Genomic DNA, 14,658 nt, shown 5'->3' on the forward strand with positions numbered 1-14,658 from the left:
AGTCCCGGGCTGATGCCCAGTCCACCATGCCCCCACCAGTCAGGCTAGAACCTCATTTCTGTAAATTTTTTGTTAGGGATGCTGTCAACCCTGAGGTAGACTATTAGGTGGTCTTTCTATAAAAAGAAACAGAAAAAGTGGCATAACTTTTGTTAAGTAGAAAATCATTTTGAATCCTTTTTAATTTCAGAAAGCTTGTACAGCAAGATTTTTTTTGTTTTAGGTGAGAGGATGGGAGATAGTGGGGCAGATTCCTGCATGTACCCCAACCAGGATCCACTTGGCAACCCTGGTCTGGGGCTGATGCTTGAGTACCGAGGGAGACCAACCGAGCTATTCTCAGCTCCCCAGGCTATGCTCTATCAAATCGAGCCACTGCCTGCGGTAGGGGAATAGGGAGAGAAGGGGGATAGAGAGGGAGAAAGAAGCAGATGGTCACTTTTCCTGTGTGCCCTGACTGGGAATTGATCTGAGATGTCCATACGCTGGGCCGATGCTCTATCCACAGAGCCACCAGCCAGGCCAACACTTAATATTGTTTATGTAGGGATCTTTCTGGTATATGTGTTTTAATTTATTAATGATATATTTCTACTTATTGATGAAAACAGACCTAAAATTTTTCTAGTTAGGTTTCCCTTTCTAGTTTAAGATACCTGAATGTTTTTGAGTATGTGATTTTGTCTTGTCTGCTTTTGACTTGTTCTGCAGGAAATACTTTTAGTAGTTTGGCAGGGATGAAATTTGAGTGGACCATTGCCCAGGATAATGAATCATCAAGAGAAGAACTGTCTTGCAAAATTAGGTAACTTTGTAATCTAACATAAACCATCTGTCTCAGAAGGAAACAATTGCCTTTGCAGCACACTGAATAGCAATCATTTGTGTGGGCGTTGATACTACTGCTATCCAGACTCTTTTGGAGGAGATAAATTTAGTGGGGGGAATGTCTTTGATATTGTAGGATATAGATTTAGTATGGTGTGGATATAAGTACCTTTATGATAGTTTAATTTGAACTATTGCAAAGGAGTTCGCACACTCAGGACTATACAACTATTTGAGTTAGGTGTATCTTCTGGCCATTTTGTTCCAGCTATCTGCACGTGCTGCAGTACGGTAACTGGAAAATAGTATGAAATTTTGTCTCACTACCAAGAAATAGCTCTCAGATAATCCAGGTTTTAGTCTGACAGCAGTTTTAGCCAGAGGCACATTAAATACTTTTCTTCTATCTAGTCCTTGTGGAAAACAGATTTTAAAACCTTTTACACAATATAGAGACAATGAAGAAACTATGTTTAAAGGTGCTTAGTGCCTTTTGGAAGAAAACTGATTGTTTGATTCTATTAGAAACAAACCTTATTTTAAATCTCTTTAGGATTCTAAAATACTCTGAAGCAGAATATTCTCCCCCAGCATATATAGCTGAGATGGAAAAAGAAGAGAAACAAGGAGATTTAATTTTGGTGTCTGGTATTAGAACTGGTGCTGCTGTTGTAAAAGTTCAAATTTATGAGCCATTTTATAAGGTAAAAAGTTTGTACTATAAACTTTCATTTACTGGTCTTAACTACATAAAATATAGTTTCTTATATTTACTAGAGTAGAAGCTTTCTAACCTAATATAATTTGGGCCAATAGTCATTTAATTTAAAAAGTCATTTGAATAGGTAAACATAAAAAAAACCCCTTGTTTTCCTTAAACATTTTATTACCTAATTACAAATACAAAGAAAGGTCCAAGACCTTTCTTTGACCAAAAGTTCAATAGTTAAAAACATACATACTCTTTCTTCTATAAATTAGTTTCTAGTTTTTTTTTCTTTTCATTTTCATTTTATAGTAAAGTGAAAAATTAGACATATGTGAAGCAATTTGAGTACATATTCTATATTTTTCAAGGATTTTAAAATTTCTCACACCTAATATGATAGCAGCATATTTGAACAGCTTACTTTTAACTTCTCAAAAAGTTTAAATTCTCTATTTTTTCCCTAGTGCAAGAGAGAAACAGAGCAAGAGAGGAGAAGCATCAACTTGTAGTTGCATCACTTTAGTTGTTCATTGATTGTTTTCTCATATGGGCCTTGACTGGGGGCTCAAGCTGAGCCAGTGACCCCTTGCTCAAGCCAGCAACCTTAAGCTCAAGCCATCGACCTTGGGCTTCATGCCAATGACCTTTTGGCTCAAGCCAGTGAGGATGGGGTCATGTCTATGATCCTATGCTCAAGCTGGCAACCTCGTGCTCAAGCTGGTGAGCCTGCATTCAAGCCTACAACCTTAAGGTTTTGAAACTGGGACCTCAGTGTCTCAGGTCGATGCTTTATCCAGTGTGCCACCACTGGTCAGGCTCAAAACGTTTAACTTTTTTGTAGGAACAAGTGCTCTATTTTTGCGTCCATGGTTTATTTATTTAATTATAATTATAATTTTTAAAATTTATTTTGAGAGAGAGGGAGAAAGGGAGAAAGAGAAACATCTATTTGTTGTTCCATTTATTTATGCATTATTGGGTGATTCTTGTATGTGCCCTGACCAGGGATGGAACCTGCAACCTTGGCATATGGGGACTAACGCTCTAACCAACTGAGCTACCTAGCCAGGGCCAATTATATAATTTTAAATTACAATTAAAAGTGCAACTGCCATGCCTGATCAGGCGGTGGCACAGTGGATGGAGCGTTGGACTGGGATGTAGAGGATCCAGGTTTGAAGCCCCAAGATTGCTGGCTTGAGCTCGGGCTCATCTAGTTTGAGCAAGGCTCATTAGCTTGAGCCCAAGGTCACCGGCTTGAGCAAGGGGTCACTCGGTCTGCTGTAGCCCCTGGTCAAGGCACATATGAGAAAGCAATCAATGAACAGCTAAGGTGCCACAACGAAGAATTGATGCTTCTCATCTCTCCCCTTCCTGTCCCTATCTGTCCCTCTCTCTGTCTCTCTCTGACTCTGACACACACACACACACACACACACACACACACACACACACACACACAAACACACACACGCAAAGTGCAACTGGCATAAATAGGTTTGGAGAAAAAAAAAAGTCTTTTGGTTAGCATTAATGCAAGTGGCAGGAATACAAGTGTTTGGATATCCTAGAGAGTAGCATACCGATCTTGTGTTGGGTAAGCCTTCACAAGAATCAGTATGTTCAACAGGAGATAGAGTATAACTTAATCTGGAAAGTCAGTGGAGTCTGGTTAAAAGAATTTCTGTGGCATTACAGTTTAAGTCTTACCTTTTCTCATTTCAGCATACTTGCCTTTTTATTTACCTACTTACTCTTCTTTAAAAGGCTCATTATGTTTTATTCTTAGTTTGAGTGACTTAGAAAATTAATATACTATTATATTAAAATTCATGATCACTTAGAATGTTAATATATTAAGATTCATGATCACTTTTTAAGGCTAACTGAAATTATGATGTGTGATTAAGAAAGCATTTTAAAATCTTTATTAAATGTTTTAAAAGAAACATAAGAAGTAAACTTTTAACAAGGAAGGTGGCCTTGAGAATTTTTCCTAAAGTTTGGAAACTTTGGTTTTTTTCCTTCCTCTTTTAGAAAGTGACAGCAGCATTGATACGTCTGCTTGTTTTGGAAAATGTGTTTCTTGTACCATCCCATGATATTCATCTCTTAGTAGGAGCATATATTAAATACCGAGTTGCAAAATTGGTTCAGGGAAGAGTGACAGGTAAGGTGGTCTATTTTTTTTTTTCTAAAATTAACATCTCCCAAATCCTTTCTGCTGACAACATGAGTAGTAGCTCCATGTAATGTATGCAAAATCTTTTTTAGATTTTGTGATAAAATATTCCCTGATTGCTATACTAGAGCTAATACTGGACAGAGATAGTTCCCATATCTTAATTTAAATGCTATAGTTTGATTCCTTAGCTTCACTTACCATAGGCATCTGAATTCTCTATTAAAACAACAACCAAAAACTTACTAGCTTCTGTAGGGCAAGTGAAGAAACTTTACCTGAAGGAACTTAAATGATTTTTGCCAAAGTTGTTTCTTGAGAAATTCAGTTCATTAACTGAAAATTTCTTTTTTATTTTTTGGTGGCAGAGACAGAGAGAGTCAGAGAGAGGGACAGATAGGGACAGACAGACAGGAAGAGAGAGAGATGAGAAACATCAATTCTTCATTGCAGTTTTTTAGTTGTTCATTGATTGATTTCTCATATGTGCCTTGACCGGGGGCTACAGCAGACCGAGTGACCCCTTGCTCAAGCCAGCGACCTTGGGCTCAAGCTGGTGAGCCTTGCTCAAACCAGATGAGCCCGTGCTCAAGCTGGCGACCTCAGGGTCTCGAACCTGGGCCCTCCACATCCCAGCCCGACGCTCTACCCACTGTGCCACTGCCTGGTCAAGCCATTAACTGAATTTTTTTTTTCTTTCTTTTTTTTTTTTGTATTTTTCTGAAGCTGGAAGCGGGGAGAGACAGTCAGACTCCCGCATGCGCCTGACCGGGATCCACCCGGCACGCCCACCAGGGGGCGATGCTCTGCCCCTCTGGGGCGTCGCTCTGTTGCGACCAGAACCACTCCAGCGCCTGGGGCAGAGGCCAAGGAGCCATCCCCAGCGCCCGGGCCATCTTTGCTCCAATGGAGCCTCGCTGCGGGAGGGGAAGAGAGAGACAGAGAGGAAGGAGAAGGGGAGGGGTGGAGAAGCAGATGGGCGCTTCTCCTGTGTGCCCTGGCCGGGAATCAAACCCGGGACTTCTGCACGCCAGGCCGACGCTCTACCACTGAGCCAACCGGCCAGGGCCTAACTGAAAATTTAATACTGTATTGACCCCAAAAGTCCCAGTAAGTTTATAAAATGTGCATTGACTTTATTAACATTAACCCTTTCCTAACTTACCTAGTGGGATTCCTTATGCTACTCTCAGTTCACTGGTTTGTAAGAATACAAACAATACCAATGATAAAATTATATAGTAATCCCCACAAATGGCTATATAGAGGAATTCATTATAGTGGGAAGGAAATTACAAGCAGATAATACTCTTATCTAGGCTGCTTCCTGATTTTCCTTTTAAAATCTTAAAAAATATGCTAAATAATACACTGTTGTCTACTGGAATGGCTTCTCTCTTTATATTTATGTAACTTTCATGTCTTTCAGAGATGGAGTTTCCCCTGGAACATTATACACTGGAATTACAAGACCATAGAATTGCATATAATGAGTCTCCGTCTGGGAAAGTGGCTTTACTGGATGAGAAGACAGCCGTGGTGACTGCTGTCCAACTGGGCCAAACTAATCTTATCTTTGTTCATAAAAGTATCCTTTCGTTCAAGTTTTAGCCTGCCAATATACCTTTCCCTCAGCATGCCTAGACATGTTGTTCTTTGGTAAAAAATAATTTTGAGTGATTATAATACCACTACACTTATTTTCTATAGGTTTTGTTTTAACAAAGAACTATATATATATATTTTTTTTACAGGGACAGAGAAAGAGTCAGAAAGAGGGATAGATAGGGACAGACAGACAGGAACGGAGAGAGATGAGAAGCATCAATCATCAGTTTTTCGTGGCGACACCTTAGTTGTTCATTGATTGCTTTCTCATATGTGCCTTGATGGCAGGCCTTCAGCAGACAGAGTAACCCCTTGCTCGAGCCAGAGACCTTGGGTCCAAGCTGGTGAGCTTTGCTCAAACCAGATGAGCCCACGCTCAAGCTGGCGACATCGGGGTCTCGAACCTGGGTCCTCTGTATCTCAGTCCAACGCTCTATTCACTGCGCCACCACCTGGTCAGGCAGAACTATAAATTATTATTATAATTTCTACAGAGGGTAGGTAGAGAAAATAGTTGGAGCTTAGGATCTATTGATTTTAGTGCTTATTTGCAAGCTCAGTGAAATTGAGACTGGGGAAAACAGAGTTTGGAGGAACTTATGAAGTTTATTAATTTGTTCTTTACTATTTTTACATGAATAATTGAGAAAAGATGGCTAATTAATATTTGTTGAGAGTAATTTTTTAAAATTCACTAACCTACTCTGTAAGGATATAACAGAGAGAGATATATAGAGCTTTATTGTAGTTGATGGAAACAAAACAGAAAGAACCTGACCAGACAGTGGCACAGTGGGTAGAGCATCTGCTTGGGATGCTGAGGACCCAGGTTAGAAACCCATGGTTGCCAGCATGAGTGCGGGGTCGCTGGCTTGAATGTGAGATCATAGACATGACCCCATGGTCTCTGGCTTGAGCCCAAAGTTGCTGGTTTGAGCAAGGGGTCACTGGCTCAGCTGGAGCCCTCCAGTCAAGGCACATATGAGAAAGCAATCAATGAACAACTGAGGAACCACAACTATGAGTTGATGCTTCTCATCTCTCTCTCTTCCTGTCCCTCTATCTTTCTCTCAAAAAAAAAAAAAAAAAAAAAAAAGAACAGAATGAGGATTTAAATTCTCAGATAATTGAAACATTAGAATTTTATATCTCAGTGTTTGATTTTGAAACATTTCCTACCTTTGAATATTTAACTCTGAAAGAAATTAATTTATTCAGCAAATATTATATTACTGCTATATGTTCAACATTGTTCTAAGCTCTGAGGATATAGACCACTATTTTACTCAAGGAAGTTAGGTAAGTCCTCTTTGATAAGGCAACATTGGAGCAAAGGGCCATTCAGCTATCTGAGTGAAAGAGCTCTAGGAAGAGGAAATAGAAATTGCAAAGGTTCTGAAGCAGGAGTATATCTGGCATGTTTTAAGAAGAGCAAGGAAGACATGAGCCTGAAGTGCAGAGAATCAGGGAAAAGTAGTAGCAGGCGAACTAGAGTAGGGGAGGGAGTAAATTATGCAGGGCATAGTAGGCTTACTCAGAATTAGAACCCATCAGGCTTGAAAGATACAGCAATTCTTCTAGAAATAGTGTTAATTAGCTGTTTATGTTAATATTTTTATGTTAAGGAGGGTTTTTGATCCAAAGTGGTTTGTTCTCCAATTGTTTTAAGGTGCCTAGGATATTTGTCAAAAAATATAATAGGATCTACAAAACAAACTAAGTCATTAATAATGATTGAGCCCCAAATGTGTGCCAGGCAGTTCTCTGAATTCACCAGGCAGACTTACCATATTTTTAGCTCCATAAGCTGCACTTTCTCCCCCCAAAAGTGGAAGGGAAAATGCCCATTTTATGGAATGAAAAATACGGTATTTTATTAAATATTTTAACACACCATTTGGTTCAGAATATTTTTTTCTTATTTTCCTCCTTAAAACCCTAGGTGTGTCTTATGGTCAGGTACATCTTATGGAGTGAAAAATACGGTATAAAATTTTAAAAAATATTCTCAGCTCATATTTATTTATTCCAAAGTAGTAAATATCAAAATACATTATATTTATCTATTTATGTCTTTCTTGGAGACATGAATGGTGACTTCATAAATTGTTCCAGCATCTGGCTTAGGGTGGCTGGTGATACTGTTCATAGAGCTGGGTAGTATAAGAGAAGGAACAGGTTTAAGGGAAAAGAAAACTAGTTTAGTGTTTTAGATGTTAATTTGAATTATCTGGTGATAGACATTCAAGCAAAAAATTTAGGTATGTAGAGGTGAAAAATTCAGGACAAAAAAAGATATTTGAAGATTATCAGTTTCTAGATAGGTGATAGTTGAAGCTGTTGTTGTAGACAGAATCATCTAGTGAGGGTCTATAGAGTGAGAAGAGAAGAGGGCCAAAGACAGAATTTTTTTTTTGAGGAGGAGGAGATAGATGAGAAGCATCAACTCATAGTTGCTTCACTTTAGTGTTTTATTGATTGCTTCTCACACATGCTTTGACCCGGGGGCTCAAGCCAAGCCAGTGACCCCTAGTTCAAGCCAGAAACTTTGAGCTTTAAGCCAGCACCTATGGGCTCAAGTCAGTGACTTTGGATCATGTCAATGATCCTGTCCTCAAGCTGGCAAGCCTACCCTCAAGCCAACAAGCCCATGCTCCAACCGGTGGCCTCGGGGTTTCAAACTGAGGCCCTTAGTGTGCTGGGCCAACACTCAATTTGCTGTGCCACCACTGGTCAGGCCAAGGTCAAAATTGTTTAATACCAGCTTTTAAGGTTCATGTGGAAGAAGAGAAACTCTGAAGGCAGCCCAGAAAGAATGTTTAAAAACAGGAAAACCAGGAGAGAGGAGCTTCATGGTAACCAAGTGAGACTGTTCCTCAGGAGAAATATGTAGAGAACGCCTGACCTGTGGTGGCGCAGTGGATAAAGCATCGACCTGGAAATGCTGAGGTCGCCGGTTCGAAGCCCTGGGCTTGCCTGGTCAAGGCACATATGGGAGTTGATGCTTCCAGCTCCTCCCCCCTTCTCTCTCTTTGTCTCTCCCTCTCCTCTCTATAATGAATAAATTTAAAAAAAAAAAATTAAAAAAAAAAAAAAAAAAAAAGAAATATGTAGAGAAAAGACCGAGATAAAGATAGAGACAGTAGTAACTAGAAAGTCTTGGGTAACTTTATCAATTAAGTAGAAATTTGAAAAAGTCATGAGAACTTTTCTTTATTTTTTTTTATTTTTCTGAAATGAGAAGTAGGGAGGCAGAGAGATAGACTCCTGCATGTACCTGACCAGGATCCACCCAGCAAATCCACTAAGGGGTGATGCTCTGCCCATCTGGGATGTTGCTCTGTTGCAACCAGAGCCATTCTAGTGCCTGAGGCAGAAGCCATAGAGCCATCCTCAGCACCTGGGCCAACTTAGCTCCAATAGAACCTTGGCTGTGGGAGGGGAGAGAGAGACAGAGAGAAAGGAGAGAGGGAGGGATGGAGAAGCAGATGGGTTCTTCTCCTGTGTGCCCTGACCAGGAATAAAACCTGGGGTTTCCGCATGCTGGGCTGAGCTGATGCTCTACCACTGAGACAACTGGCCAGGGCCAAGACGTGAGAACTATTTTAATGTAGGAGAAATATGTCTGTAAGTTAAACAGAGAGAGATGGCAGAGATATGGGAGAAAGGGCAAGATTTCTGAGGGGCAAGAGAAAATGAGATTTAGAACAGGTAGAAAGATTAGATGAAAGATGTCTTAGTTTGATAACAGAGAAATGAATTGGTTTAGAGACCTATCGAGATGTTTGTTCATTCTGTAAAATGAAAAGAATGTTGCATTTCTGGATTTTCTTCTGTTATATTAGAGTACATATCAGAATCAAACCAAGATTGGCATACAGATGTCTTTTCAGTTTTTAACAGATTTACTTTAATAAATAGATAAAAGTCATCTTTAATTAGCATGTCAATTATATTATATGTGCAGCTTATCTGGAGTACTGAGGCAGCTTTAAAAGTTTCATCCCTCATACAGCATCAACCTGGGACACTGAGGACCCAGGTTCAAAACTCTGAGGTTGCCAGCTTGAGTAAGGGATTATACAAATGACCCCATGGTCACTGGCTTAAGTTTAAAGGTCGCTGGATTGAACATAGGGTCACTGGCTCAGCTGGAGCATCCCTGGTCAAGGCACGTATGAGAAGCAATCAATGAACAACCAAAGTGCTGCAACTATGAGTTGATGCTTCTCATCTCTCTGCCTCTATCTCTGTCTTGCTAATTAGATCTGTATAGATGGATAGCAGAATAAATTTATATTTCTGTTTGAATTTAAATGAAGGGGATAATAAGTAGTATGATGCATAGGTGACCTAGAAGTAACTTTGGTGCAAAAGGTATTAAAGATTTGCTGCACGTAATAGAAAATCAATTTGTGATTTTTATTTATTGTTTTTAGAGGTGGGGGACAGACAGGGACAGACACACAAGAAGGGAGAGAGATAAGAAGTATCAACTCATACTTGGTGGCACCTTAGTTGTTCATTGATTGCTTTCTCATACATGCCTTGACCAGGGGGCTCCAGCAGAGCCAGTGACCCCTTACTCAAGCCAGCCACCTTTGAGCTCAGCGACCATGGGATCATGTCTACAATCCCACGCTCAAGCTGACAGCCCCACACTTAAGCCAACAACCTCAGGGTTTTGAACCTGGGTCCTCAGCGTCCCAGGCTGATGCTCTATCCACTGCACCACTACTTGGTCAGGCGAATTATTGATTTTTCCCCCCAAAATTTCTTTATTACAAACACTACTCTATCATATTTTTAGTTTATAATATCTTGTAATAGCATGCAGAAATCATTCTAGAAAATGCCTAACTATCATTGCAAATTACCAATATCCTGTAAAATACGAATAAGAGTAAATGACAAAACCTGAGTAGCTTTGTAGTTTGTATGTTATGGTAACTTATTATAATGTCTGTTTCTCCTTTTTGACACAAGATTTTTTGCCAACATTAAAAGAGCTATCAATATGGAATTCATATACATATAAAGTATCTTTTCAAAAATATTTACTTTTTTATTTATATATATATATATTTATTTATTTTCCAGATTTTTATTTGGCTTATTTTATTATAAAGCAAATTTATTTTCTTTTTGAATAAGTTATTGGACTCTTAATGAACACCTTTCATGTGCAAAGCACTAAATTGAGACTACAGTAGTAATACACATATGCTTCTCCTCTGTCCTCAAAGAGTCTGGAATGTTCAGCCTGAATAGTAGAAGTTGAGTTTAAGGCTGACTTCTTATGTAAAATACTTGGAAATCAAATTTGTGAGAGAAATTGTGAGGCTAACTGGAGGAGTCCCAGGAAGTGTTATTTAAAGAGAGTCACAAAGGATAGGTAGTTTACCCATTTGAATGGAAAAAGTATACAGTCTTGAAAATAAATGGGAAGTTTAGTAAAGAAAGAATACTTTGAAACATATTGGTGGTCCTGTATACCTAGATAGGACATTTAGATCATATACTATAAACAGCTAGGAGCCTTTATGGAGAAGTTTTAAGTGGAATATTCAAAGATCTAGGTTTTTAATTTTTAGATTACTGTTACATTGTTTGATAGATGGATTTGTTTATTCAGCTCTAATCTCCCTGTCTACCTGGAAATGGAGATTTTGCTGAGGCACCAGCCTAACCTGATTCTAAATATGTATAGCTTGTCAAGCATCTCTCTCTTTCTGTGATAAATTTTTTAAATTAATTTTAATGCAGTGACATTGATAAATCAGGGTACATATGTTCCGAGAAAACATCTCCAGATTATTTTGACCTTTGATTATGCTGCATACCCCTCACACAAAGTCAAATTGTCTTCTGTCACCTTCTCTCTCGTTTTCTTTGTGCCCCTACCCTCCCTCTACCCCTCCCTCTCCTTCCTCGCCCCCTCCCCACCCCTTCACCCCACTCCCTGTTACCACCACATTCTTGTCCATGTCTCTGAATCTCATTTTTATGTTCCATCTATGCATGGGTTCATATAGTTCTTAGTTTTCTCTGATTTACTTATTTTACTCCGTATAATGTTATCAAGGTCCACCCATGTTATTGTAAATGATCCGATGTCATCATTTCTTATGACTGAGTAACATTCCATAGTATATATGTTCCAAAGCTTTTTAATCCACTTGTCCTCTGATGGACACTTGGGCTGTTTCCAGATCTTCGCTATTGTGAACAATGCTGCCATAAACATGGGGGTGCATTTCTTCTTCTGGAACCATTCTATGGTGTCCTTGGGGTATATTCCTAAAAGTGGGATGGCTGGGTCAAAAGGCAGTTCGATTTTCAATTTTTTGAGGAATCTCCATACTGTTTTCCACAGAGACTGCACCAGTCTGCATTCCCACCAGCAGTGCAGGAGGGTTCCCTTTTCTCCACATCCTCGCCAGCACTTATTCTGTGTTGTTTTGTTGATGAGCGCCATTCTGACCGGTGTGAGGTGATATCTCATTGTGGTTTTAATTTGCATTTCTCTAATGATTAATGATGTTGAGCATTTTTTCATGTGCCTATTGCCCATCTGTATGTCTTCTTTGGAGAATTGTCTATTCATTTCTTTTGCCCATTTTTTATTGGATTGTTTGTCTTTCTGGTGTTGAGTTTTACAAGTTCTTTATAAATTTTGGTTATTAATCCCTTATCAGACGTACTGTCAAATATGTTCTCCCATTGTGTAGTTTGTCTTTTTATTCTGTTCTTATTGTCTTTAGCTGTGCAGAAGCTTTTTAGTTTGATAAAGTCCCATTTGTTTATCCTGTCTTTTATTTTCCTTGTCCATGGAGATAAATCAGCAAATATATCGCTGCGAGAGATGTCAGAGAGCTTACTGCCTATGTTTTCTTCTAAGATGTTTATGGTTTCACGCCTTACATTTAAGTCTTTTATCCATTTTGAGTTTATTTTTGTGAATGGTGTAAGTTGGTGGTCTAGTTTCATTTTTTTGCAGGTTGCTGTCCAATTTTCCCAACACCATTTTTTGAAGGGGCTGTCTTTACTCCATTGTATGCCCTTACCTCCTTTGTCAAATATCAGTTGTTCATAGAGCTGTGGGTTTATTTCTGGGTTTTCTGTTCTGTTCCATTGATCTATGTGCCTGTTCTTATGCCAGTACCAGGCTGTTTTTGAGAACAATGGCCTTGTAGTATAGCTTGATATCAGGAAGTGTGATACCTCCCCCTTTATTCTTCTTTTTTAAGATTGCTGAGGCTATTCGTGTTCTCTTTTGGTTCCATATAAATTTTTGGAATATGTGATCTATAGCTTTAAAGTATGTCATTGGTATTTTAATTGGCATTGCATTGAATTTATAAATTGCTTTGGGTAATATAGACATTTTAATGATGTTTATTCTTCCTAACCATGAGCACGGTATATGCTTCCACTTGTTTGTATCTTCCTTGATTTCTTTTATCAATGTTTTATAATTTTCTGAGTACAAGGCTTTAGTCTCCTTGGTTAAATGTACTCCTAGGTACTTTATTTTTTTGGTTGTAATAGTGAAGGGGATTGTTTCCTTAATTTCTCTTTCTGACTGTTCATTGCTGGTGTATAAAAATGCCTCTGATTTCTGAGTATTAATTTTATATCGTGCCACCTTGCTGAATTCATTTATCAGGTCCAGTAGTTTTTTGACTGAGACTTTAGGATTTTCTATATACAATATCATATCATCTGCAAATAATGATAGTTTTACTTCTTTTTTTTTTTTTTTTGTATTTTTCTGAAGCTGGAAACGGGGAGAGACAGTCAGACAGACTTCCGCATGTGCCCGACCGGGATCCACCCGGCACGCCCACCAGGGGCGACGCTCTGCCCACCAGGGGGTGATGCTCTGCCCCTCCGGGGCGTCGCTCTGCCGTGACCAGAGCCACTCTAGTGCCTGGGGCAAAAGCCAAGGAGCCATCCCCAGTGCCCAGGCCATCTTTGCTCCAATGGAACCTTGGCTGCGGGAGGGGAAGAGAGAGACAGAGAGGAAGAAGGGGGGGGTGGAGAAGCAAATGGGCGCTTCTCCTATGTGCCCTGGCCGGAAATCGAACCTGGGTCCCCCCGCACGCCAGGCCGACGCTCTACCGCTGAGCCAACCGGCCAGGGCAGCTTTACTTCTTCTTTTCCAACTTGAATGCCTTTTGTTTCTTCCTCTTGTCTGATTGCTGTGGCTAGGACTTCTAGGACTATGTTGAATAAGAGTGGTGAAAGGGGGCACCCCTGCCTTGTTCCTGATCTTAAGGGGATTTCTTTTCATTTTTGCCCATTGAGTATGATGTTGGCTGTGGGTTTGTCATAGATGGTTTTTATCTTGTTGAGGTATGTTATGTTCCCTGTATTCCCACTTTGTTGAGAGTTTTGATCATGAATGGGTGCTGGATTTTATCAAATACTTTTTCTGCATCTATTGAAATTATCATGTGGTTTTTCTCCTTCCTTTTGTTTATGTGATGAATAACATTGATAGATTTGTGAATATTGTACCAGCCTTGCCTCCCCAGAATAAATCCCACTTGATCATGGTGTATGATTTTATCCATATATTGTTAGATCCGGTTTGCTAATATTTTGTTGAGGATTTTAGCATCTATATTCATCAGGGATATTTGCCTTGGTGACCGCTTCCTGGGCTGTGGTCCCAACGCCTCTTCTCACCGCAGGTGGGGACTGCTCGGTGCCTGAGCCTGCCTGCGCCTGCCTCTCCCCGCCTCCTGAATTATTGATTTTTTTTTTTAATATTCTTCTGAAGCTGGAAACGGGGAGAGACAGTCAGACAGACTCCCGCATGCGCCCGACCGGGATCCACCCGGCACACCCACCAGGGGGCGATACTCTGCCCCTCCGGGGTGTCGCTCTGTTGTGACCAGAGCCACTCTAGCGCCTGGGGCAAAGGCCAAGGAACCATCCCCAGCGGCCGGGCTATCTTTGCTCCAATGGAGCCCCGGCTGCGGGAGGGGAAGAGAGAGACAGAGAGGAAGGAGAGGGGGAGGGGTGGAGAAGCAGATGGGTGCTTCTCCTGTGTGCCCTGGCCAGGAATCGAACCCGGGACTTCTGCACGCCAGGCCAATGCTCTACCACTGAGCCAACCGGCCAGGGCCCTGAATTATTGATTTTTAAAACAGTCTACAAAGCCCAAGGCTGGATAGCAAATCATGCCCCTCCCTATTCTTGCATCACCACTGTTGATATCTTCAGCCAGAGTCATGTCACTTTGTCCTGCTTTTCATAACGGGCTCCTATGTAAGATTTATTTGGGTAAAGAGTTCTGTAGCTAAATGAATACTAAAAGCAT

General features: G+C 40.2%; 1 protein-coding gene across 2 annotated transcripts in view; it reads left to right on the forward strand.

Moving 5' to 3' along the window:
• NUP210L (nucleoporin 210 like) overlaps positions 1 to 14,658 on the forward strand; it is a 146,830-nt gene that overhangs the window by 16,715 nt on the left and 115,457 nt on the right. For both annotated transcript variants that reach the window (XM_066362390.1, XM_066362391.1), the window contains exons 4-7: positions 712 to 805; positions 1,382 to 1,532; positions 3,575 to 3,707; positions 5,149 to 5,307. In XM_066362390.1, coding sequence (XP_066218487.1) covers positions 712 to 805; positions 1,382 to 1,532; positions 3,575 to 3,707; positions 5,149 to 5,307 — 537 coding nt within the window. The remainder of the gene's footprint in view (positions 1 to 711; positions 806 to 1,381; positions 1,533 to 3,574; positions 3,708 to 5,148; positions 5,308 to 14,658) is intronic.

Source organism: Saccopteryx leptura, chromosome 2, assembly GCF_036850995.1.
Source record: "Saccopteryx leptura isolate mSacLep1 chromosome 2, mSacLep1_pri_phased_curated, whole genome shotgun sequence".
Taxonomy (NCBI): Eukaryota; Metazoa; Chordata; class Mammalia; order Chiroptera; family Emballonuridae; genus Saccopteryx; species Saccopteryx leptura.